Source organism: Squalius cephalus (assembly GCF_949319135.1).
Source record: "Squalius cephalus genome assembly, chromosome: 25".
Taxonomy (NCBI): domain Eukaryota; kingdom Metazoa; phylum Chordata; class Actinopteri; order Cypriniformes; family Leuciscidae; genus Squalius; species Squalius cephalus.
In genome coordinates, this window is record NC_137146.1 from 5566762 (window position 1) to 5593209 (window position 26448).

Here is a 26448-nt window from a genome sequence, read left to right on the forward strand (position 1 = left end):
TTCATTTATTTCTGTGATGCAAGCTGAATTTTCAGCATCATTACTCCAGTCTTCAGTGTCAAATGATCCTTCAGAAATCATTCTAATATGCCGTTTTTCTGCTCAAGAAACATTTCTTATTATTTTATCAATGTTGAAAGCTGCTATTTACGTGGAACCCGATTTTATATGGAATAGAAATCTTTTGTAACACGATATCTTGACTATTGCTTTAGATCAATGTAATGCATCCTTGCTTTAAAAAAAAAAAAAAAAAAAGAAAAAAGTTACTGTCCTCAAATTTTTAGATGGTAAGATGCCCAGATGAGCAAATATTGGTCATGCCTAGTCATTATTCTGAATTGTTCCAAACAGAACCTGCAGCAGAAGGTGTTGTACACTTTTGAGTTGATTCAACAATACAGCATCAACTTTAATGTAGCGTCTTCCATTGCTATCCTCCAGATTGGGCTCTGTTCAGTTCTGAAACATTAACTTTGAGGGATTAATTGAATTTCTGAGACTGAGACTCATTAATATGCCTCAGTAGAGAATATTATATCAAATTAATTTATGCGGCAAGTTTGCCAAAATCGCGAGTCAACGTTGGCACCGACATCAAAAGTTAGCTGGCATTATGAGGCGTAACTCTTCACGAGATTGGCGTTTATGATAGCCGCATTGTCCCGTTGCTCAAAAAAAGCTCGCAATTCTGTTTTATAGCCGGTTGGTCCTGACGTTTTGAGTAGATTATTGAAATTTAGTAATGAGGTGAAATTTGTAATGAGGTTAGGGCGACGCGGTTGCATTTTCTTTCTGCAAAATTGCTTTCTCTCGTTCTTTCGAGCGCCCAGAACCCACAATGCATGGTGTATGTTGCTCTGTTGATTGTGTACGACCGGGCACCCTCTTCATTATGGCAATTGAGAGGTTCATATTTCAACCTAATAGCTCTCGATAACTTTAACAATTGATCACAACCTCATTTTATTGCGAGCCGAGTTAATACACGCTTCCCTGCCAAGTAGAACATTTTCTAATGATGTACTTGTGCACCAAAACAATGCGGGGCCCAGCGCCTGCATTAGTTACTAATGTCCCCATCCGTAATGTGCTTATACCACCCAAAAGAGAGAGAGAGAGAGGGAGAGTGTGTGCAAAAATGAAATGAGCGCATGGGGATCTATGAGGGAACCGCAAGATCAAGGGGAACATGGTGATGATGACGATAACGCTTAAGACGTTGTCATTAATGACACCATCACCCTCGCTGCTGTAATATGTCCATAGACATGCCATCATTAGCATATATAAGATCATCAGTAAGGCTTATCGTAGGAGCCAGAGAGGGAGGGCTGGGAATACAGAACACCAGAACTCCTCAGATTTCCCTGATTAATGAAGGGCAAAACATGATTTGTTTTCACCAAAGCTTCCTCCTGTGAAATACTTCATTGGTCAGCTACTAGACTGTAAAATGGACAAATTATTATACCAGTATGAGCTTTTTAAATACAAAAATAAAATTGTAGGTCTATTTAATGCTTCTCATTATGGTTTCTCAAATGCATGTGACCTGTAGCTTTGTCTCTCAGTCTCACCATATATATAATGTCCATAAATACACTTCACAGGGAGTCATGTTGGAAAATCCAATTACTGCAGTTCAAATTGAACATTTGTCAGCATTTATGTAAAAGTTATTCATTACAATTTGCTAGCACCTTATGGTGTGTGTGATTAGTTTTGTAGCTATACAGTTGGGCATATTTCCCATACATTTAGTAAGAACATGTTGCACTTACAAATAATTAAAATATCAACCAAAATTGACATATGTATCATATGTTTGCTACATAAAAAAATAATTTTGCCAGAATATATCAGGTGAAAGAAATGTCCAGATCTTTACACATAACTTTGTTGCAAAAATGTGGAGCACAAACATTCCCATGAAGTTTTTGATTCACTGTGGTTTCTTTTGTTTGAAGTACAGAGAAATTAAAATGGATTTGTGGTGTAATTGTGCTGTTTGTTCATTAAATTCAACTTTAAAAAAAAAATAACTTTCCCATGTAAAATTAATCCAGTGTTGAAAACAAACTCATGCACATGGCAAATGAAAGTGTTGCTCCTATCTGTTCCAGTCTGTGACTATTTGACTCTACCTCATGAAAAAGTCTAAATTATATTCCATGAGTTGCTCAGGTCTCAATAGTGTTGAAATGACTCCATCTAGTGGCGAAAATACAACACTACAGTGAGAAAGATCTCTGCACACAACAGAAAGATGCACTTTATTGATTCCTGAGGGTAAAATAAGCTATAAACCTTTAAGAAGTTCAGAACAAAATTGCAGCTTGAATGAAAAACTGACTTTCATTGGCCACTAAGTCACATTTTAGCCCAATTATACCCTCAATACATATTGAGATGAAGAATCTTAAAGGGATAGTTCACCCAAAAATGAAAGTTTTGTCATCATTTACTCACCCTTATGTCGTTCCAAACTTGCAAGACTTTCGTTCATCTTCGAAATACAAATTAAGATTTTTTTGATGAAATCTGAGAGCTTTCTGTTGAAATCTGAGCGCTTTCTGTTCCTCCATTGACAGCTACGCAACTACCACTTTGACGCTTTAAAAAGTTCATAAAGAGATCATAAAACTAATCCATATGAATTGAGTGATTTAGTCCAAATTTTCTGAAGAGACTCGATTGCTATATATGATGAACAGATTTAATTTAGGCTTTAATTCCCCTTTAAAGATTGATCAGCGAACATTAACAGCTCAACCGAAGCTGCCTAACACACAAGAACAAACCTCATTGGTTCTTGCCGAAGCTCAAACGTGCTGCACAACACATGAGAATGAACCTCATTGGTTATCGCAGAAATAATGCTTGAGCTTCTGTTTACCACAACTGATGTGTGCGTTGATGAATGTTTAGATGTGAATAAAAGCCTAAATTAAATCTGTTCATCATATAAAGCGATCGAGTGTCTTTAGAAAATTTGGACTAAACCACTCAGGTCATATGGATTAGTTTTATGATCTCTTTATGAACTTTTTGAAGCGTCAAAGTGGTAGTTGCATAGCTGTCAATGGAGGGACAGAAAGCTCTCAGATTTCATCAGAAAGATCTTCATTTGTGTTCTGAAGATGAACGACATGAGGGTGAGTAATTAATGACAGAATTGAAATTTTTGGGTGACATTATCCTTTACTAAAACTAACAATCATGTAAAGAATATTCAGTAATACTATGGTAACAGCATGGACATTTATAAACTAATATTTAATCAGCAAAAATCAGTTGTTTCCATTGTTTTGTAGTATGGTATACATTGTACATATGCGTATAATCTGATACCATTCTATCCCTCTTCTGCTCTCGCAAATAAACCTGAGCAAAGAGATTGCTTTCTAAACCAGAATAACGAATACCGGTTCCACCCAATTTTCTGTGTGCATTTATTAATATTGAATAGTGATTGCAAACATGGCCTTTACATTTATTTTGGGCAGCTCTCAGGTGATCACTTGGAGCTGGTGTATTTGGTGACGGCCTTGGTTCCCTCTGACACGGCGTGTTTGGCGAGTTCCCCGGGCAGCAGGAGCCTGACTGCGGTCTGCACCTCTCTGCTCGTGATGGTGGAGCGCTTGTTATAGTGCGCCAGCCGGGACGCCTCTGTAGCGATGCGCTCGAACACGTCATTAACAAACGAGTTCATGATGCTCATGGCCCGGCTGGAGATACCAGTGTCTGGATGAACCTACACACACACACACACACAATAAGCAACAACAGTTCTGTGATTCAAATAATACATTTTAACATCTATTAATGAGGGTAAATTTTTTTTTTTTTTTTTACATCATGACGTAATCACATGGTGGGGTGTTTGTTTTTTGGTTATATTTTAGTAGTACTGTCAAATCAATTAATCACATAAATGTGAGAGTCGATGAGAGGTTTTAAGAAAGAAAGAAAGAAAGAAAGAAAGAAAGAAAGAAAGAAAGAAAGAAAGAAAGAAAGAAAGAAAGAAAGAAAGAAAGAAAGAAAGAAAGAAAGAAAGAAAGAAAGAAAGAAAGAAAGAAAGAAAGAAAGAAAGAAAGAAAGAAAGAAAGAAAGAAAGAAAGAAAGAAAGAAAGAAAGAAAGAAAGAAAGAAAGATTTATTAGACAAAGTGTTTATTGAGGTGTTGTGTGTCCCAGCCATAATTCTACGGATTATATGGATAATGCCATTTAGAACCTGGATAAAAGTTACACTATAAAATATACTTACATTTATTGGATGAAAAGGTTTTTTTTTTTAAATAAAAATAAAATAAAAACTATTTCGTTTTCTTGTGGGTATTAATTATCTAAATTGATAGGCTAATCAAGTTGTAAACATTGGTTCCCGAATCGGACAGATCTAAAACAAACGGTTCTTTGTTCAGTGAGTCAAAAAGACGCATGACTCGAGAACCTCTCGGAGCGATTCAACCGATACATCGAAAAGATTCGACTCATAAGAATGATTCATTCACGAATCTATCGCGATTGCATGTGGCGTCAAACGCAGGTCATAAATCAACATTTACAGTAGGAATCATCCGTTTGAAAGGTATTATTCGATAATCTTGATGATTTATGAAAACTCACCTACCTGCTTCAAAACTTTGTAGATATACACTGCATAAGTTTCCCTCCTCTTTGCTCTCCGTTTAGTTGTTTTTTTTTCTCCTGGTACTTTTCCTTTTTTTTTTGCTCCTTCATTAGACATACTGGATTTTTCTTTTTATTAATAACACTAGGCAATATGTGTTGCTTTCAGCTACGTGTTTGCCGCTTCGGCAGGTCTTCAGCAGGCCTTCATCAGCCATTTATGACGTGTACGGAAGTGTACACTAATTGGAAAGTGTCTGCTCTCAATCTCGCGTGGCGAACGGAAGTCAGATCACCACTCACTCACTCACTCACTCACTCAGCCTTCAGGATATCCAGTAAGCGTTCAAGTCGTTTTATTTTGCTACATCCTCCTCCTGTGTCACATTTTAGTTGATAAACAGATAAGTTAAAGGGGTAGTTAAGCCAAAAATGAAAATTGTTATCAATTACTCACTCTCATGTTGTTTCAAACCTGTATGAGTTTTTTTTCTTCTTCTTCTCCATATTACTATGGAAGTCAATGGGGCCCATCAACCGCTTGGTTACCGACATTCTTCAAAATATCTTCTTTTGTGTTCAGCAGAAGAATGAAACTTATACAGGTTTGGAAAAACATGAGGGTGAGTAAATGATGACAGAATTACAATTTTTGGGGTGAACTATGCGCCGATAACAAATACACTGATAACATTTATTTAACTCTTTCTTTTCCTTGTTTATAAAACTAAAGAGATCATACTGCCATAGGTGGAATATTGCACAATGAATGAGCTTGACTTTTTATCTTCCATGATGAATGACCCAGAAATAATTTTTAACTAATTAAATGATTAAATGACAAAGTTAAGACTCCGTTACAAAACTGCATTAAAAATGTATGTTTTAATTTCCAAGATGATAAGTGGTTACTGATATTGATGAATTAAACATTCAACCTAGCGACGTCATGTTTCAAAATGTTGTTACATTTTACAGTGTTTTGCATATTATTTAAAAAAAAGTAGTCTCAGAGTAGTATGCAGTTTGATATCCAGTGTTCTGTTGTATTGCAGGTAGCTTTCAGCTGGGAGTTTTTGCACATTATATTTCATGCCGTTGTATGATTTGATCTTTATTTTTCGCTCTATTTAAAATGGCAGTCAGGACTTCAATTTTCATTTATATTTATTGCTGCTTTCTGTAGATTCAGCCATAGTTACACCACATATCACTTTTGAAATCCATAAAACATCTGGCCAAAGAAGAGACAAGGTTCAGGTGGTGAAAGGAAGCAAATTGCTCGTCACGCCTACAGTTAATTAGCTTCCGGCATAATATGCCAATTATGTTAAAGAGCTGCACCTGCAGATACTCATTACAGCACAGCAAATTATGAGAGGCTAATATCTGTGCTACTTTTACAATTTTGAACTTCAGGAGAGCCTACTTTACTAGTAAATAATTGAGTTTTGTTGCAGTGTATATTACAGTATATGCGAGTGCTGTCAATCAAGTGCTTTTGTTAAATTATTATCTCCCGGTTTCACAGACAAGGCTTAAAGGGATAGTTCACTTTGAAATTAAATTTTGGTATGTTTTAGCTTACCTCAAGGGCATCCAAGATGTATGTGTCTTTGTTTCCGCAGTAGTTTCAATTTTGATATTTTTAGGTCAAACCATTCTTGTCTGTCAGTCATATAATGCAGGTCTATGGTCACCACCTCAAAGAGCATGCACAGAGAAGTCCAAATTAAACAATTCCCCATCGTAAGTACACATTGATGGCCTAAGACACAAAATGAGCGATTTGTGTGAGAAAACAAACAGTATTTATATCGTTTTTACCTCTTGTACACTTTCCGGCGCTTGCGCAGACTAAGCCAGAACGCACGCACACGTCACACACCAGGAAGTGCCCGCGCCCTCAGATCACTTGGACGTGGTTGTGTAGAGGTAAAAACTATATAAATACTGTTCGTTTTCTCACACAAACCGCTCGTTTCGTGTCTACAAAGACACCTACATCTTGGATGCCCTTGAGGTCAGCTAAAACATACCAAAATTTAATTTCAAAGTGAACTATCCCTTTAAGCCTTGACATATCTTAACCTGTCAGTGCTATAGACAGTTCAAACATGCATTTTAACCTCCTGGGACTAAACTTAAGCCTTGTCTGTGAAACCAGAGGTTAGAGTCTGAAACCTTGTGAGTGGTCGACCAATCACAACAGACTAGGCCATCTGACCAATCAGAGCAGAGTAGGCTCTGGGAAATGCGGCATTTAGAGAGACTGAATCCTTTATTGAACCTTTTCAGACACTGTGAGAAAACCGGTGATGCTGCAATGTATATTTTGAGAAAATACATGTTTTTTTTTGTTGTTGTTTTTTTTACCTTGGAAGCATGTAAACCTATTCTAAGTGACATCCAAAACAAAATTAGGAACTTTTAAAATACATTATAATAGGGGCACTTTAAATATCTTGTTTAGTGTTCCCTTCATGTTCATGATCATTGATCTGGTTTTGTTGCCTATGTAGCACTGCATCAGCAGGAGATGTGGCACACACTCAATAAACCATCAATACAAATCACAGAACTGTGTAAAAGACTTTTAGTCCTGTTGACTGTGATTATGACCCACTTTACCCAGAGATGGTGCATCTGGGAGGTTCCCCAAAGGTGTTGTCTCTCAGGAGAGACCATGTAAAGAAAGATCCGGTTTCTGCTGGCACTGACTGATGAATGTAAACAGCCATTTATTATCTTGTTTTTTATACCTTCATCCCTGAGTGATAAGCATGAGTGTTGTGTATATGATTACAAAGTGACTCATATGTTTGGACTGCCATTCGCTGTAAAAGGTCATCCTGTGCAGTCAGCCAACAGTTTGATAAAATTGCAGTGTGAATTGCTTGAATTAAGTCAGGGCATCATAAGCAAATAAGAAAATCACATACATCTGCCTGGCTGAGTAAAGAACTGTATTTAGAATATTAATCTTTTTAAATTGCATATCTATTTATGTTTACATTTCTTTGTAGGTGTGCATGTCTCAGTTTAGTACATCTCAGTGCATTTATTTGCACAATTCATTTGAATTTTAATAGCACTTACTTGGTATGTAATATGCCTTGCCTGGTCTGTCTGTTTTCTAAGGTTCGAACATAAAGGTTTGCTCTGCTTTTCAGCTTGTGACCAGCGATTTGTGTGCTGCAGGGTATTCCTCCTCGTGTTCAATTTCACGTTTTTTGTTACTGGACGAGACCTTTTGATATTTTCAATTTCACAGTCCCTCCGATCTGACAAGTTCATTGTACGGCAAGACTGATGTGCACCCTCAGGTTTAAGACTTCTCTCCACTTCCAAGAAAGGTGGTTTATCCTTTCTTTTATCCTCGCCTTTATCTATTTACAGCAGACTTTTTTTTTTTTTTTTACCTGAGCCTCAAACTTTGCAAGAAAAAAACATTACCAAACATACAGTATGTGATTACTTGATAGAACGCCTCGTCATCAGTATTTGTTAATGCATTCTGTTTGTTAATCTGTATGTTTTGTCCAGACCTTCTCTAGTCATTTTTTCAATTTCTTTGAAGAATGCATTACCTGGGAGCAGTCTTATTTTAGTATTATTTATATACTATTAAAGTATTTAATAATAGTTTGTGTGTGTATATATATATATATATATATATCAGTTGTGGTCAGAATTAATCAAAATAACTTCCCTCCCCCTTGCAACAAGATCTCTTCTCTTCTCTGATGATGTGTAAAACCTGTCACTCACATGAGATCCACCAATAGCAAACCACAACCATCCAATCAATTCCAAATAGACAAAATCAAGTCCCGCCCTACCTTTTTTTTTTTTTTTGGAGAAGCCGTTTCATTCGATATGTCACAATTGGGAAGAAAAAATTATCGCAATTTTTAAAAAGACTATCGCAACTTTTATTTTTATTTTCGTATTTTGCTACATTTTAACCTGTTTTTCGCCGTATATAGCTGTGGTAGCTGGTATGGCATTACAGTAAATTCTAATAAAAACACTGACCAAACATCTTGAATGAAGTTGTAAATAAAACAAAGTAGTATTATTGGAATATGTTTTGCAAGATAATACTTCTTCAGTCATTCTACTTAAGAACTTCCCATTTTAATTCAATGTTACTTGCCATTTCTCTGTAATTATTTGACATATTCTAGCATTTTTTGAGTGAAAATTGTTTCAATTAAATAGATTGTTTTAATAAATTGTTTCAGTTGTATTCAATTCAAGTAAATCGTACACAAAAATGTTTTCAGTGTAACTGAAGTGTAAACTGCTGTGTTCTACTGTTAGTTGCAACACAGATTTAGATTGCGTTAGATTGGCTGCAGGTGTGGGATGATTTATTTCCTGGGTCAAGCAGTGTGGCCAGTGTCATTATGCTCATTGCTCACCGTCGCTTCTCAGTAAGCAGTCTCAAGAGGCTGCTGCAAAACTGCAAAGCTTCATGATCCTTTTGTGTTTACAGCATATCTCAGCACGTATGAGAAGCGACCCTTTATCTCAGTTTTAAGATGCTTGCACTTTCATATTAGCTGCAGCATCCGTCTTAAATCATCGTTCTCGAGAGTGGATGTCTCACTCCTGCTTTTGAGCTGACTTCAGCGATATTCTCGGCTGAATGGGATTTTGAGTTTGTTCCAACTGCCCATTAAACAATTATCTTTTTTTTTTTTATCTGGGAAATGACCTGTGTATTGTGAGTGTGCTTTTATATGTGTGGATGTCCACTGCTGTATCACTTTTTCTCATGTCTTGCCCTTCATTGCTTGTAATATTCAGAGACGACTGAGCAGTCATTAGTCTTTTGGCTCTTGCATACATGATATATTTCATGCAGCATAAAACTGTCATTTCTTTTCATATTTTTCCAAACCCACATTCCTCCATTGAACACAAAAGTTGACGTTAATCAGCATGTTTATGCTGCTCTTTTCCATGTAATGAAACTTGTTACATAATATATTGGTTCTATATCAGTTATCACATATTTAAATTGATTTATCTGACAATATTTATCTGACTTTTAATTGTGCATGTTCATTTTACTATTTTTATAAATGCCTGGCTTTGCTATCATCTAACACTTACTTAAAATTAATCTCTAAATCCATCCTTAAATTTAGTCTTAAAATGAATAATTTTTTCACAATTTAAATTGTTGTGATGCCTACTCATATTGCAGTTTGTAAGTATTATGTATTTAAAATGGTATTATTTGCTTTTTATTTACTTTTTGTAATTTTATTTTATGTAGACAAAATAGTATAGAAATGTAATGTTATTTAATGGTTATTGGCCATAATTATAATTTATTGGTAGCAGACTGAATTTTAATATTGTTCAACCCTGAAAAGCACATAACACTTAACTTATCTTCTCAAATCTAATTTCCCATTCAAACATGTCAGTGTGAAGCCAAACACCATTGGTTCTCATTTATCTTAAAGTTCATATATTCTGCCTAACATAAACTTTTATTTGTTGTTGTATTACAGATGTCTTAGTGGGTTGGCTAGAGAGTGGCAATAGTCCAGTACTTATAAACCAGTGTATGAATGACAGTAAGCCTGTTCCTCATGGCCTCTTATGACCAGAGGTCAACTCCCCGAGGAATTAATCTTATGGTTTGTGCCAAAATATCTCGGCATCTGTCAGGAAAAGCACAACAGCTTGTCAATGCAAAGTGTTCATTGGGTTGTATTGAAACAAGCTTTGAACACATTGATCATATGTCAAACAAATAAATCATTGTACAGTTCCTTATTGCATATTGCATAGCAGGGTTGTGCACCATTTGAAAATGAATTGAAAATGCTTTTCAAATTCCAGTTAAATTGCTCAATTTGAATTAAGGTAGCCAACAGGAAATTTGAATGGAAAAGTAGAATTTAAAAAGAAATTCATATAACTGCAATAAGTGTAATTTTTAACTAGAAAGAGAATGTTTGTCAAGACAAACTTTTAATGATAATAGCTTGACAAATTCCAGACAATTTATTTTTTATTTTTCAAACAGATCTGTTTGAAATGTCACCTGTGGAGATTTGTGCTTAATTTATTTACACATATTTATATTTAATACATTTATAAACCAGGGTGGAAGAATGCTTAATTTTCACTTCCTGTAGTTCCAATTTAACTTCCTGTGGTGTGGCCAATTCAATTCACATTCACACTCATGAATTGAAAGGGAGCCAGTTCTATACTTCTGAATTCAGTCCTGTTGCATAGTCCAAAAATGGCAGCAGGATGTCTTCTGCATCTTCCCAAGTTAATTGATTTAATTGTTTACTGATGTGACTTCTATTTAAGAGTTTTAATCTTTTTCCAGGTGTTATCTATGTGTCTATGTATAAAGTGAAATCCATTGGATCAGACATAACTGTTTTGAAAAATAGTTAAGCAAATCTTTTTTTGTCCATTTGTCAAAACATTTAAGCAAATCGTTGTCTAAAAGGGTTAGGATATCAAGTGAGTTCAACTAGATCTTTACCAGTGCAAGTAAGAAAGCCCTCAAAAAATGCATTATTGTAGCAAGTCAAAGCAAAAAAAATCTCCAGGTCGATGTAGGATACCAATAAACAATTAGACAAAAAGCCTGTAAGTGATTTCCTGCCAATGGTGGCTAAAAGCAGCTAATAGTTTGTTATACTTGGATGGTTTTGTCGAGCAAATTAGTTTTATGGTTGTTTTGTTGGTGACTCATCTTGTCTGTAGGTGTGAGATATGATTTCAGCTGTCGATCACTGGTGACCAGGTACAATCTTTTATTCATTCAACCCTCAGGTGATGGTAGGAAGTAGGAACACACTCAAAACAACTCACAAACTCCCAGAGTGCAACAGTAGAAATAAAGTGATTAGCACATTTGGTCAGGCTATTGGCACATTAAAAGCTCCATGATGGTGTTTGGAGTGCCCTCTCTCTGATTAAGTGCTGCTCCTCCTTTTAAAGTCCAGCTTTAAGATTGAATCTTAGTTTGTTTCACTAACAGTGCTTTTCCATATTTTGCTCTTCATTCTTGAATTTCTTCATAGTGCGTCTCAGTGGTACTGCTTTTCTTTGTTACTCATTGGTTGCCCTGTTAACAAATAGCTAAACCGCATCTGTCGCATCCGGGAATGTCTGGTAATCAATCATGCAGAGGTATGTGAAATATAAACCGATTTTTGTTATTGCATTATCTGTCTGCCTTTTATTCAAGGACTTGTTTTGGATATGCTACCTACACATGGCAAGCTTGCTCAGTCTAAGCATAACAATGGATTCAGAGTATGCCGCTCAGTAATTTACATGCAGAAATATGCAGAATAATATTGTAATATGCTAATCCTCACACTCAGCATATTTGCTATAATGGAGAGTCTGTAAACAGGATCCAGATATTACAATATTTGCAAAAGTCAGAATATAAATGCATATACACAGACTCCATCTGGTCTATGTGAACAGTTCTGAAAGCTGTTTTTTATTTTCCATTGGTCAGGATGCGACCAGTAAACAAAATTTGACGTCAATCGAATCGCATCTATTAAAAATGAGACCCTGCAACAACTAAATATAAACAAGTATTATCTTTTTACTCCCATGTTACCTCACCTTGCGACATTGATTGGATATTGATTTAATTTGGTTGAGAAAGATCCCTAACCCTGACCGTTCACCCATTGTTATGGTAATGCTTCTCCCTTGAGCATCATAGTGGCCATTATCTTGTCATTTTAAGGCTGGATTTGCAAGTGGGCTGTGAAGGGATCCCTGAACTATTAACCCTCACAATACAATGCATATTGGTATCGATTGATTGAACCTCAGTCCATAAATCGAGTCTGTTTGACCGACGTGTTTGTTACTGGTCACTCAAATGGTGTTTTGAAAAGATAAAAAACCATGCGAGTTCATCTCAACTAAATTAAGATGCAGGTTTAGTAGGGAAAATGAGAATGTGCTTCCATGCACAACCAACCTCCTCAGATACGATCACATGGCACAGATGGTTGCTTCTCTGCAACTACCTGTAGCTGAAATACAGCATTGCACATTGAGAGCTTTTCTTTCATACAAAACCTGGAGTCGAAGTACCCCCAGCCCCGCTAGCACCCTCCCCCATGCTTTTCGCGCACACACACACAGGCTGTGGCGGAGCAGACGCTCAGCAGTGGGATGGATCCTGACTACTAAAGAGCAACGGAGAGAGAGGAGGGGTGGCAGGCAGCCGGCAGAGGTGCATAAATCCTCATTTCCAGATCTGGAGGAAGAAACGTTCGCTGTCTGAGGCAAGACCACCACATTGGCCTTTTAAAACACCAAGAGGCAGCGCTCCCCGCAGCTCGCCGTGAATCCAGGAGAGACTGGGAACCCAGCTGAGGCTGTCAAACGCAGAGGTGGGATAGGAGGTCTATGACCCTTGATTTTCAGCAGGGGAGTGGCACAGGGGGACGTAGCCGGCGACGAGCAACAGACGCTCGGCTCTTGTAATCTTCCCATTCACGAATCCATTCCATGGCATTGTCATAGCGATGTAAAGCCATTCTGTGCCGATCGGAGGAGGCACGCTCCAATCAACTGTTCTCGCCAAGCGAGGTCTTTCTGCTGTGTTTACATTTCCACAATTCCTCTGTGCCTTTTGGTTTCCCTTCACTTCTTTGTGCTTTGTCCCTCAGAAACCGGACGGCGTCACTCCTGTCTTTTCATGCGACTTGGTCTTTTTGGAGCTGTCATTGTGTTTGGTTCTGCATGGAATGACAGCTGCTTTTTCAGAGACCGTGGAAGAGGTTCCAGATGGAGTGAGGACTACCACTAATTGGAAAGCTACCTAAAGAACCTCTTCAAAGACTTGCTGCTTTTTAAATTGCCTCATTTGCACACTTTCTACCGATTGTTTCGGCTGTAAACCTAGTTTTCAGTGGATACCAAATGACAGCCATGAAGGGAGACTCCGAAGACAGCATTGAAAGCACGAGGCCGTCCAGCCTCCAAGTTTTCGCCAACTCCTCCACGTTACATGGCATGAGCCACATATTCGCCTACGGGCACATGACGTTCCGTCGCTTCCTATGGTCACTGTCCTTCTTGGGCTCTCTAGGTCTGCTGATGTTTGTGTGCATGGACCGAGTGTACTACTACTTTGAGTTCCCTCACGTCACCAAACTTGATGAGGTGGCGGCGCCCAACCTCACCTTTCCTGCCATCACCTTCTGCAACCTCAACGAGTTTCGTTTCTCGAAGATCACAAAGAATGATCTCTACCACGTTGGGGAGCTGCTGGCACTGCTCAACGAGAACTATCAGATCGCTAACCCTCACTTGGCTGAGCCGGAAGTCCTCGCTTTGTTGAAGGACAAGGCTAATTTTGCCAACTACAAGCCCAAGCAGTTCAACATGACGGATTTCTACAACCGCACAGGCCACGATCTCAACGAAATGCTCTTGCAGTGCACCTTCAGAGGGGAGGATTGCGTCCCTACAAACTTCACCACTGTAAGTTACCATGGTGGTATATTCTTCTACTGCAGTCAAAAAGTTGTGGCAAACTGAATTACAAGCACTTTTAGTTTAAAGGCAAATATCACCTGGCATGAGGTACAACGGGCCATTGACTGAGACTGTGTATTGAATTACGCAAACTATATTCTTTTTCTTTCAGACTACTTCTTTGTTAACAAGAGACTTCTCCGTTTTTTGCTTGTGCAGTGTAATTTTTTTTTTTTTTTCAATCCATTTCCAGCAGAAAAATCTATAGGTTGAAATATGCAATTACATTCATGAATCAATGGCTTCTGGGTAGTAAAAATCAAGAATGACTCTCAAATCGCTACTCTAAGACATTACAAGAGTAGTACAAATGCTCTCTCTCTCAGTGATTATTTTCACACATGTACAACTAAAGCAAGATGAATTTCTGACAGCCGATTGGAAGATTTGAATATGTACAATATCTTTATGCTCTAATATCATTCCGTGCTAAAAGCAAGCAGCTCTAATCTAAAGAAAACTAGATGAATAAAAAGAGTAATTGATTATATATATGGATTAGTTTGATCAAATAAAAGCTATAGCTATTAAAAGACTGATGAATTTCGCATATCGGTTTAATATGATTTATATGCATACTGTCAAGTTATGTGCCAGATGTTGAGTTAAATCCTGTGACTGACTCTAATTTATTGTCAGATCCTGGTTTGGATATGTGGAACAAATTAACATAACACAATGGTCTAAGTTAAGGTGATGTTGAACATTGGGGTTAATGTAAGTCCACCCCCTAGGAGGAGGCTTTATGCATGCTTTAAATATCAGCATGCACAATCATAATAAGAACTTTGCTGATGTCAGACATGGATGGGGTAGGAAATGAGAGGAAAAGTCTTCTTTATTAATCAAGGCAGTGTTCAAAGCATACATTGTATGTTTTTCATATTTGTGACAATAGGATTAAAGGAATAATTCCCATTCAAATAAAAAAATCTGTCATTATTTACTCAACCTCATGTCATTTCTAACCCGTCCTAATTTGACTTTCTTACTTGGAAAACAAAAAGGGAATATCTGAAGAATATTCTGATCATGCTTTTCATAATAAAAGTGAATGATGACTTGAAAGCTTCAAAATGACCAGACAAATACACCAAGGCCATATGATTTATGCACAATATGCCAAGCCTTTTGAAGTCATGCAATATGTTTGTGTGAAATGCAGACAGAAATGTAGGTTTTTATTCACTGAACTATTATATGGCTTTCGAAGACTTTGTATATCGTGGGTCATATGGACTGCTTTTTTTTTTTTTTACTATGCTTTTACATGCTTTTTGAAGCTTGAGTGCCTCAGTCCCCATTCATGGTAATTTTTACTTCCCATTCAAAGTAATAGCATGAAAAAATTGACTATTTCTCATAACCAGTAATCATTTCTCCTTTAGTTTTCCATGCTGTAAAGTCATAGGTTTGGGTAAGTAAATAATAGAATTTTCATTGTTGGGAAACCGATTACGTGTCAATAGGTTGTGCAAGTTCATTTGACATAATGGCCTTTTAATATAAAGGTACTTAGCAGACAGATTACTTTGTGTGTTCAGCATACTCACCTTCTCGTTTTGTATCGTTCACCTAATTTCCATCATAAGTATCCTAAATGACCAAATGAATAAATGAGGGGTCATTAACTGGACTTTGAGTGCCATAAACTCTGAGTGCAAACATTACTCTAATTCTCTCTAAAGTGGCTTTTGATTGACTCTAATGAAAATAAGTGTTGCGATCAGGTATCTACAATATGGTCTCCTGACAATATATACATCAATGCTGAGTACCAGTGTAAAATCTCTTGGACTAGGCCCAGTGCGCACTTATCTAGTTTAGGGAGAAATCTGTTCTTAATGAAAATTAAATGTACTTAGGAAAACCCAAGTACCTATTGACATTTAGTGTTCTTGAAACCCTCAAGGGCTGGAACCTGGACTTAAGCATTCAAAAGCACAACTCTTACGTACATCTGTTTTCAGCTGCTTGAAGCTGATTTCAAGCCCCCCTTCTGTCGGCCGAGTAACGTGCCCTGTACTTTTTTACTTAGAGAATGGGCTTTCTTCATTAACATGAGTGTTGCCTGGCAACAAGGCATCGCATTGCACTGCAAATCATTCAAGGGTAATTGCTATTGTTGTGCGTGATGACAAACACTCACTAGGTAGTTGAGATGATTCGAAAGCAGTCACTTTGTGTGCATTTGTGTGTGCATGTGCACGATTGTCTGTGTGTGTGTATATATAACTGTTTTGTGAAAGTACTCTAATAGCTGTCAGATTACTGTTGGTCACAAACAGCCATGCTGAGGTTCATGCACATATCTTTGAAACGAAACATTACTGTGTCTTTCCCATCATGCATTTATGTCTTCATAGTCAGACACATTGCACATTATGTATTCTAGTGCTTGTGCTTCTTGGACAGTTTAGGAGCAAGAGGTGCAACGTCTATGTTTAGTCCACTGAAACATTGTTGGTGCATTTTTTTATTTTTTTATTTATTATTCAGAGAGAGTAGCTTTGTGGCATCATCACATGTGTACATTGTGCCTGATAATGATTGTAGCACAAAAATTGCATGTGTTTTTTTTGTTTACAATGCATTTTATTACAATTAAATAATTTCTATATAATTTATAATTATACTAAGGAATTTTTCATGGGCACATTATTGATTTAAATTCTATGTGAATTATGAGCCAATATTATGAAATATTTTGCCTTGTCTGAAATGGGATTCAGCGTTTGGCACATGCACGAACACATTGAGCTGTAATGCCCATGTGGGACACAAGCTCAGATTAACCACAGGGCTGATTTGGCTCTTGCTTACGGGCCTTGAAGTCCAAAGGGCTTTGAGCTGCAACCAGGTTTTTTTGTCCAACCAGTGACTCATTCTAAATGGCTTCATCACTTCATTTTTTAATAGGTTTTAGTCAGGTCTTTCATGAACACAATGGCTTTAGTGACGGGTGTATGTTTATTCTCACAATGTTTTCAACTCTGGCGAGTTTTAATCCATTTGGGGGACATTGGGACAGTGGGTGCAGAGGTTGTGATACAGATAATCATTACCTGTCACTTTGACGGACTTGGTTGTCCATCATGCTTTATTTTATCCTGTCATTAATGAGTTAAATCCCCCTAGGACCCCAGCTGGTAGCCATTTAAAATGCCCGATGAATCAAAAACGCCTGAATGACTAGCAGTTTAGGGTCAGTAAGATATATTAATATTAATATAAATATTAATAAAAAATTAAATAATAATAATAATAATAATATAATATTATATATATATATATATATATATATATATATATATATATATATATATATATAAATTTAAATGTATAAATTCAAAAATATATTCAAATTGAAAAGTTAATAATAAAATAAAATTGTGAATTTAATACATTTTTACTGAATTTGATCAAATAAATGCAGCCTTGGTGAGCATGAGACAATTATTATATGTCTACTAAATATTGTATAGGATTTCTGTCCAGGCGCAGAATATAATTGGCTGAAAGAACTTTTAATTCTATGTAATTGCTTTGGGGTTCGACTTCGAGACAAACTGTTCACCATGCAGGTTGAATAGTTCATGATGGCGTCAGTGAAGTATTGTGGTTGATATTTATAATGTGACATTGACATTACAGGAATGTCTGGTGCACAAGCTCTTCTGGTCTCACCAATTGGGTTTTTTGCAGGTTTTTCTTTTTATTCTGCTTGCAAAATAAGAAAAAGATAATGGAAGCTATGTGCAATTCTGATAACAAAATCTGTGTCACGTGGACTGTATTCGTACCCTCGCGTACGTGTAAAAACTGAAGTATATTTTGGGCTTTAGGATTGTTTAGTTTGTTTTCAAGAAATATTGTTCTAGGACCAACAAAAGATTATTCAGGCAAAGTCATGGTCACCCTTAAAGATAAAGCTAGATTTTATCCATGCTCAATCTCAGCACAAAATTGGTGAGTGTTTTCCTATCGTCCAACAAATTGAGAGTGCTCAAATTGTAGATGGTTTATTCACAAGTTGATCCAGAATGCCTATAATGCAGTAAAACCGGCCGTAGTCTGATTGTTGTCAAAGTGTGTATGGTTGTTTTACGCGCACTCTTTTCTTGTCTGATGTACCACAGCATGCTTCCATTATTTCAATGCACAATGAAGAAAAGGCTCCTTGCACTACAGAAAAACGCATTATCTAACTGCCCCGTTCACACTACATCAGGAAAATACAAAGGGTGAGAGGATAAACCTAAAAATCACATAATGGATGTCTTTTGAACACTGCCTTTCAAGCATCTTCTGTCTTTATAACACTGTGTTCTGTTTCATGTCAGAAAAGCAGCAAGAGCAACCGAACTGCTCATGTTTATAATTATGGTAATTTACTTTCATGCCCTTTCGAATCAAGCCGACATGATGGAATTCACTCTAGATTACACTATTGTTCACACATCTGTTGTATTTCTAAGTTACATACAAAGTGCTTGAAGAAACTGTGTAAACAAAGAAAGGCCTTTGCACTGACGTTCATTATCAAGTTGCATTAGAGCAGAATTAGCTTGTGTTCATCAAACAAATGGACTTTGGAGTCTCAAGAGATGTTTATGTGAACATTGCGATTCTCTTTGTTTCGTTGTCAATTACAAAGTTTCACTTCAAGCGTTTGCGGATGAGAAAATCTGCTTAAGTCTATTCAGGTACTTTCTTTAAACCCGGATCCTTTTTTCTTACACTCTTTGATCAATGTTCATCTTGACCTACTGCTCACAGTCCTCTTTGAGACGAGGTTTGCCTCACTTTTTCTTTTTCTCACGCTAAGTGTTGCCGAGCCCCAGAGACGTGAACAGATTGAAGTGGCTTTTAGCAATAAAAGACAATGTCGTTTGCGCCGACACGGCTGAGGAAACCTCAGAAGACGAAGCAACTCATCTCGTGATCGTCGTCTTATGATATTCAGCGTTTGACTTGCGGGTGATTTGCCAGATATGGTGTCACAATACAGACTGCATCAATAACTTTTATGATGCTTTCGGGAAGCGGCACAATTTTTCGAGGAGCTTCCTGACGCTATCATTCTCCTGAAGTGTGCGAAGGCTGCCTTATAAATGAGTCATGGGAGTCAAAGGCCAGTGTTTTTGGCAGGAAAACGAATGCCACCACTATTAAAGGTAATGCCAGGTCAGCGTGCCTTAAAATATGTTCACAATTTTGCAGCGATTTTGTAGGAACTGATGCTGAGCTGTATGTGAACACGCTTCTTGGGATTTGTAGGGATTCATTCACTGTATTGGTTTATGCAGACATCTCAGTTCTGATGCAGTGTGAATAATAAAGCAGGGTTGGTGGGGAGGATTGATTCACTGATGCATTTTGATTCTTTCCCAAACTGTTCTGTATCGATCTACAGAAATTCACCATTGGAATTTGAAGGGAATTATTAATAAATCTGCTCTTTAACATGCATGTGCAGGACCAGTTACAGATTGGGCAAAATAGGGTAAGATGTGTCTGGGTAAGCTGTGCCACCCTTTTAATCTAGTAAAATGCATTATTATTTGAGTGATTAAATGAAGCATTACCCAAAATGGTGGCTGTGTTGTCAAAGATGTAATTCTATTACTACAACAAAGTATTGATTTTCTTTTCTTTGTCATATTCATGATATTAAAATGCTAATGCTATTTTTTTTTTTTTTATTAGAAGACATGACTATACATTGTTACTGAAATATAATTTGGTGTTTTAGTTTTATCTCAATCTCATTTTTTCATGCCTAGAGCATAACATAAGTTAAATGTGGCCCTTCAGATAACAATTTCTTATATTTTTGGCTTATATTTTGCTTTGACCGTGCCTGTGGTGGATTGTCTGCACAAACACTCGGGGATCTTGTATATGTGCCTGAAGTGTCATAGTTCAGCTAGTGCTTTCCGTGATACTTGTTTACCTGACAGGGCAAATGCTTGTGGAAGGTGAATTGTGCTGCTGTAACCTCAAGTGTATTTATTTTGTTACTGAACCCAGTGTCCCAGTGCTAGTGTGACAAGTTTTGGCCCAGTTGACAGATCCGCCTCTCGCCCTACTGGAACAGTGATGCACTGTCACTGTATCTTGAATTGCTTATTTCTTTCAAACCTTGGTGATAAACTGAACATTGTTGTTGCACTTTGAGTCATATGTCACCAAGGAAATATTGTCTAGCTGGCTGAAATAGTTGAGGGTTTGTTGAAATTGCTATTCTTTTTGAAGAATGTTGTGTGATTGTCTTGGAAGCATCAGTTAGCATTGGTTAAAGGAAGGGTAGGTGATTTGTTCCAGAAGCATTTTTTTGTTATGCTGGTTGAAAGTCTCTCCACATCCTGATAGCAGTCATTAAGTTAAGTGGTCTAAATTTATTTACATGTGTATATATATTGTCTGTGGAAGGCGTAGGACCATAAAATGTTCATCCAATCAACGATACGATGTCCTACCTGCCTGTCAGCGTATACCTCCGTGCACCTGCTCACGTAGTCAGAGTCAGACAGACGTAAGTCACTGAGTATCGCAACCCAAACAGCAGCCGCCTTTTACAGTTCCTCCTGAACCAAAACGATGAGCTTATCCAGCATTCTCGCCATAACTACCGTAATTTGTAAGAGATATGGAAACCCGTGACATTATACTCGGAGCGGTTTGTGTCTCGTTTCAATGGCAACACTATCAACACCGAAATGAATCTGCAGCAGTCAGGTGGTACATGTAGGGCTGTGCCAGTAAACTTGACAACCGCTCCACCGCGGAGGCTGAGTAGCACCGGCGGTGGTCCGCCAAAACACTTTTTTTTTTTGTATGTGAATGCTGTTTTACATGAATATTATGATAGGAGTGAAGCACAAAGCTCTGATTACAAAATAAATAATAGGTTAGCAATTAAATGTTACATCGCAGCCAAGGAAACGTTTGGATTCGTGACGAATGAGAGAGTTGTGCGTGAGCCCATAAATTTAAGCTTTGTCAGCATTGTATTCTGTTTTGCGATCTGGTCACCCGTTTATCAGCGAATTTAACAATATTCCATTAGTTATTCCACTGGACATGGAATCTCTTGTTTCTTTTCCCAAATCTTCCCTCACTTCTCACCCATTTTAGCAGGGGATTATAAACGTGCCTTCCTTTGGTTCGCTTTAAAGTAGGCCTATTATATTTGCATTCTTTACTGTGGTAAAATAGAAAAACGCTGTAGGAAAGATAGCCTACCTTTTTACTTGCACGTCAAATTCTTTTTAACACAGTTTGTGCTTGTTATTATACTTGGTAAGGCGCGTTTCACACGCACGGGTGATTTTAGTTTAGCTTTCTCTGGCAGCGCAATATCAAACATAGCTTAAAGGGTTAGTTCACCCAAAAATGAAAATTCTGTCAGTAATTACTCACCCTCATGTTGTTCCAACCTTCGTTCATCTTCGGAACACAAATTAAGATATTTTTGATTAAATCTGAGAGCTGGATCACTCCTCCATAGGCTTCTAAGGCATTATAACTTGCTGGCCAAGAAAATGTATTAAAGACATCGTTAATATAGTCCAAGTGACTACAGTGGCTCAATCTTAAGTTTATAAAGCGACGAGAATACGTTTTGTGCGCAAAAAACCCCAAAAATAATGACTTTATTCCACTATTCATTTCCTTCTCTCTGGGCCTCGAGTCTTTTCACGTAGTATAACTGCGCAGCGCTTCTGTGTTGTACATCACACGCATCACACACATGACCAGCGCATCTGTGTTGTACGTCACACGTAGGCTCACTATTGGCCGACGCTGGTCATGTGTGTGAAGGGGCCTAAAGTGTGCCAAGAAAACATCCCCCACACCATTACACCACCACCACCAGCCTGCACAGTGGTAACAAGGCATGATGGATCCATGTTCTCATTCTGTTTACGCCAAATTCTGACTCTACCATCTGAATGTCTCAACAGAAATCGAGACTCATCAGACCAGGCAACATTTTTCCAGTCTTCAACTGTCCAATTTTGGTGAGCTCGTGCAAATTGTAGCCTCTTTTTCCTATTTGTAGTGGAGATGAGTGGTACCCGGTGGGGTCTTCTGCTGTTGTAGCCCATCCGCCTCAAGGTTGTGCGTGTTGTGGCTTCACAAATGCGTTGCTGCATACCTCGGTTGTAACGAGTGGTTATTTCAGTCAAAGTTGCTCTTCTATCAGCTTGAATCAGTCGGCCCATTCTCCTCTGACCTCTAGCATCAACAAGGCATTTTCGCCCACAGGACTGCCGCATACTGGATGTTTTTCCCTTTTCACACCATTCTTTGTAAACCCTAGAAATGGTTGTGCTTGAAAATCCCAGTAACTGAGCAGATTGTGAAATACTCAGACCGGCCCGTCTGGCACCAACAACCATGCCACGCTCAAAATTGCTTAAATCACCTTTCTTTCCCATTCTGACATTCAGTTTAGAGTTCAGGAGATTGTCTTAACCAGGACCACACCCCTAAATGCATTGAAGCAACTGCCATGTGATTGGTTGATTAGATAATTGCATTAATGAGAAATTGAACAGGTGTTCCTAATAATCCTTTAGGTGAGTGTGTGTGTGTATATATATATATTTATATATATATATATATATATATATATATATATATATATATATATATATATATATATATATATATACCTCAATATAGGCCTATATATTTTATCTTTCACAAGGGCAAGACATTTAAGCTATGTTTGATATTGCGCTGCCAGAGAAAGCTAAACTAAAATCACCCGTGCGTGTGAACGGATTAAGTCAGTTAAGCCTTACCAAGTATAATAACAAGCACAAACTGTGTTAAAAAGAATTTGACGTGCAAGTAAAAATGTAGGCTATCTTTCCTACAGCGTTTATTTATATATATATATAGGGGTTGGGGTTATAGGGGTTGTTATTCGCTATAACAACAGCCTCGCTATACATTATCCCTTACATAATGTGCTTTGAGACATGAGGTAGTTTAATGCCGTCTCTCGTGAGTCGTGACGCTTTTGTTTGCTCCCTGCTGTGTGTGTTTGTATGTTTTGAAGGAGGTGTGGCTTTGGAGACGCTCTGAAGGGAGGGTGGGATCTTATGCTTTCAAAGCTAGCTCGCTATTGCTAGCCTCTCTGAAAATTGCCTTCTCTACCTTTAAATCATAAACAAATTAGTAACGTGACATCGTATGCCATTATTTCCCAGCAAAAGTGATACTTTTTGTAGTTTTATGTCAAATATACAATAAAGTCCAGTCAGAAAATGCCTCAGATGCAAATGCCATATCAACAAACTCTTTGCCAAACAGTTAAGGACAACTTTGCCCTCATTAAAATTAGGGGTGGGGGAAAAAATCGATTCTTCGATGCATCGCGATGCGGACGTGGACGATTCTGAATCGATTCACAAATGTCAAAAAATCGATTTTCTAAAAAAAAAAAAATTTTTTTTTTCTAATAACGTAATATCAGACATTCTCTGGTAATATTGACGGAACGCAAAAGGCGGAACTCTAGGCGGACGTGCAGTGTGCGGACAGTCCGTGGCGCGCACATATAACAGAGTCGCGCACATACATAACAGACGCATGATGGCTGAGCGCAAATTCGAATTGCACCCTCTTCGTTAAAAGCTAACGTATGTAAAAATTGGCAATTTCATTGTTACCTATTTAGTATTTTTGTATGAGAGCTGCTTTCTGTATTGTTTAGTTTTCATATCAGTACACTGTGTAAACCGATCTGTTAATATGTACGTTATACTGCAATATGTGCAATGTCAGTCACAAAAAGTTAAATTTTGACTGTGCTCTCTGCAGATGTTCATTCACTTTTTTTGTATAAGCTGTTTTTTAATTGTGGTATACAGCAAACATTTCAAGTCATAACTCTTTATTATTTAGTTGTGTAGTGGCTTTGTATGTTACTAATTATTCAGAATATGCGTAAGTCCAGCATTATATTTGTATGAGAGCTGCTGGTACATCATTCTATATTTTTTAACGAAAACTGTTTGTGATTTTGCTACAACAAAATGTTATTTGTCTGAAGGATTATATTGCTCATTGGAAATAACAAGAGGATGTTGGTTAGAAGTCTATTATTAAATGCTAGAGATTCAGAATATGCTGAAGTTTGTAATAATTTACTACAGTTACGCTGCTAGTACAGGCACACATTTATTTTCCTGTTGGTTCTCAGCAATGTTGGGACATATGCTGGCAAATGTAACCTTACAGTTGACTTGCCATCAAATCACTTCCATTTGTTTTATTAATAAAATTAATATAGGAAGTATTGGAAGTAAGTTCGTTATGGGTCATCATAAATACTTTGCTTTAAAAGTACCAAGTAAGTAAAAAAAAAAAAATCGTTAATAATCGATAATCGTTACCCTCTGAATCGGAATCGAATCGAATCGTGAGGTGCCTAGAGATTCCCACCCCTATTAAAATGCGTGTTTGTCACAATTTGAGGAGAAACGCCGTCTTGTAGATGTTGTTAAATCCGTGTCTTTATATTAGGCAATAAGGCTGAGCTGAGCTGATTTCCGCTGTAATCTCCCTCCTCAGACTCATCCGTCCTGCTCGCGGATGCCTGACTGTGCCGTCTGATAGTCCCTGTTTATTCAGCACTCATGGTGGTTACGCTAATGGATTTCATGCTAAGACTTCATGCTAATTCTCTCCATGTCTAAAGCTCAAGCATTGTATAGAGATGTTATTAATTTACTAAGTCAGCAGTTTTTAATTGATTATTACGTATGAATCATGTTACACATGGTTCTGCAGTAAGATTGTGTGTTTTTAAAACTGCCAAAGATGGTGGCGGTGCTAGAAATAAATTACATGGTTGTCTAAATGTGTTAACTCGCTATAGTTAGTTGTTATACTGTAGCTATTATTTCAGGATTTTTAATTTGGATATTGTAGCTGCCATTGTTTGCTAGGAAAGATGTCAACATAAATCATCAGCTAAACATTAAGAATCAAATGTACAGAAATAAAAGACGAATGAATGTTACAATTATTTATTTTTTACTATTGGAAAATGTGGAAGAAAAGATTTTTTATATTAAGTTTTTTTTTTAAATATTTATTTATTTTTGCAAATCATTTTTTTAATACTACCCATATAATGGAAGGTTGGGCAGAATTTTTGTTTTTATGATTTTCCTTAAATATTCATTTATTTTTACTAATTATATACTTTAATTATTTTGATATTTTTACTACCCATTTATTTTTATTTATTTTTGTTGTGAAAAAGGTTTAAAAATTATTCATTTTATACATTTTTATGAAATTTCTGTTGTATTTTGCAAATATCCTTTTTTTGGGGGTTAAAATACTATCCTCTAATAGAATATTTCTTTTAGGACATTTATGATATTTTAATTTTTCCCAATCTGTTTCAGTTATACTTTTAGCAGATGAAAATACTTTTTTCTATCGTTCATGTAATATTGATAAATGCTTTTACATAATTTTGTATTATAAACTGTCAAATAATGACCCATAAATAAGTTGATTTACTTTATTAACCTTTTGGTCTTGTACATTCGATCTTATCTCCAGCTTTGACTTGATATCTCTAGGCAAGGACTGTGGCTTAAATGTCCTTTAAATGCCTGTCTTTATCGATCTGATCCTGCTGACTAGTCCATTTAGTTTTGAAGAAAGCATTCTGCGTCGACCTGCTTCAATCTCGATATTTTTTTCTGGATGATTTGCGTCCACTGGAGTGTGGAATTACTCATTTGTTTCAATCAGTGACATCTCCGCTCAATTTGAAGAGCACGTTTGGATTATAACCATCGAGAGATCTGATGATTTTGTGAACTCGCACCACTGCCAGAGATGAAGACGCCAATCAAATTCGACAAGGCAGCCATCCAGTCTCGCTTGAACCAGTCTGTTGTCTGCTGGAGAGGCCGTACGGTGACTCGAGGGGACAAAGTTGTGATGGGAAATAATAAAAGAGGCTGTGATAATAAAAGACCTGCTTTGATGTAGGTTTGTGAATATCGCCTTTTAAAGAGGATGATTTCAGAATCTCACATTTGAGACCATGTCACATGTTTCATACCAATCCGCTTTAAAATTTAATTGGATGAACTTGGGCATAAAGTCAGAAAGTAAGTGTGAAATCTTTTAGAATCTCAATCAAAGTCAGGTCAGGTTGGTAGATATATGATCATGTACGTTCAGCCAGTCAAGAG

General features: G+C 37.2%; 2 protein-coding genes across 3 annotated transcripts in view; one reads left to right on the forward strand and one right to left on the reverse strand.

Moving 5' to 3' along the window:
- Positions 1 to 3424: 3424 nt before the first annotated feature.
- On the reverse strand, positions 3425 to 4810 carry h2bk1 (H2B.K variant histone 1). Its single transcript, XM_079863103.1, has 2 exons — positions 4638 to 4810; positions 3425 to 3757 (listed from the first exon to the last, which is right to left on the reverse strand). The coding sequence occupies exons 1-2, from the start codon at positions 4752 to 4754 to the stop codon at positions 3521 to 3523; spliced, it is 354 nt and encodes a 117-aa protein (XP_079719229.1). The 5' UTR covers positions 4755 to 4810; the 3' UTR covers positions 3425 to 3520.
- An 8008-nt stretch (positions 4811 to 12818) lies between these two features.
- The window catches only part of asic1c (acid-sensing (proton-gated) ion channel 1c), a 78542-nt gene continuing 64912 nt past the window's right edge, over positions 12819 to 26448 (forward strand). For both annotated transcript variants that reach the window (XM_079863087.1, XM_079863088.1), the window contains exon 1: positions 12819 to 14152. In XM_079863087.1, coding sequence (XP_079719213.1) covers positions 13589 to 14152 — 564 coding nt within the window. In that variant the 5' untranslated portion in view covers positions 12819 to 13588. The remainder of the gene's footprint in view (positions 14153 to 26448) is intronic.

What these genes read in the sequence shown, in the direction of transcription:
- h2bk1 (XM_079863103.1), bottom strand. Translation starts at nt 4,754, where the DNA reads ATGTCTAATGAAGGAGCAAAAAAAAAAGGAAAAGTACCAGGAGAAAAA. An exon ending in TCTACAAAGTTTTGAAGCAG is followed by an intron (nt 3,758 to 4,637) that starts GTAGGTGAGTTT and finishes GTGTGTGTGTAG; the next exon opens with GTTCATCCAGACACTGGTAT.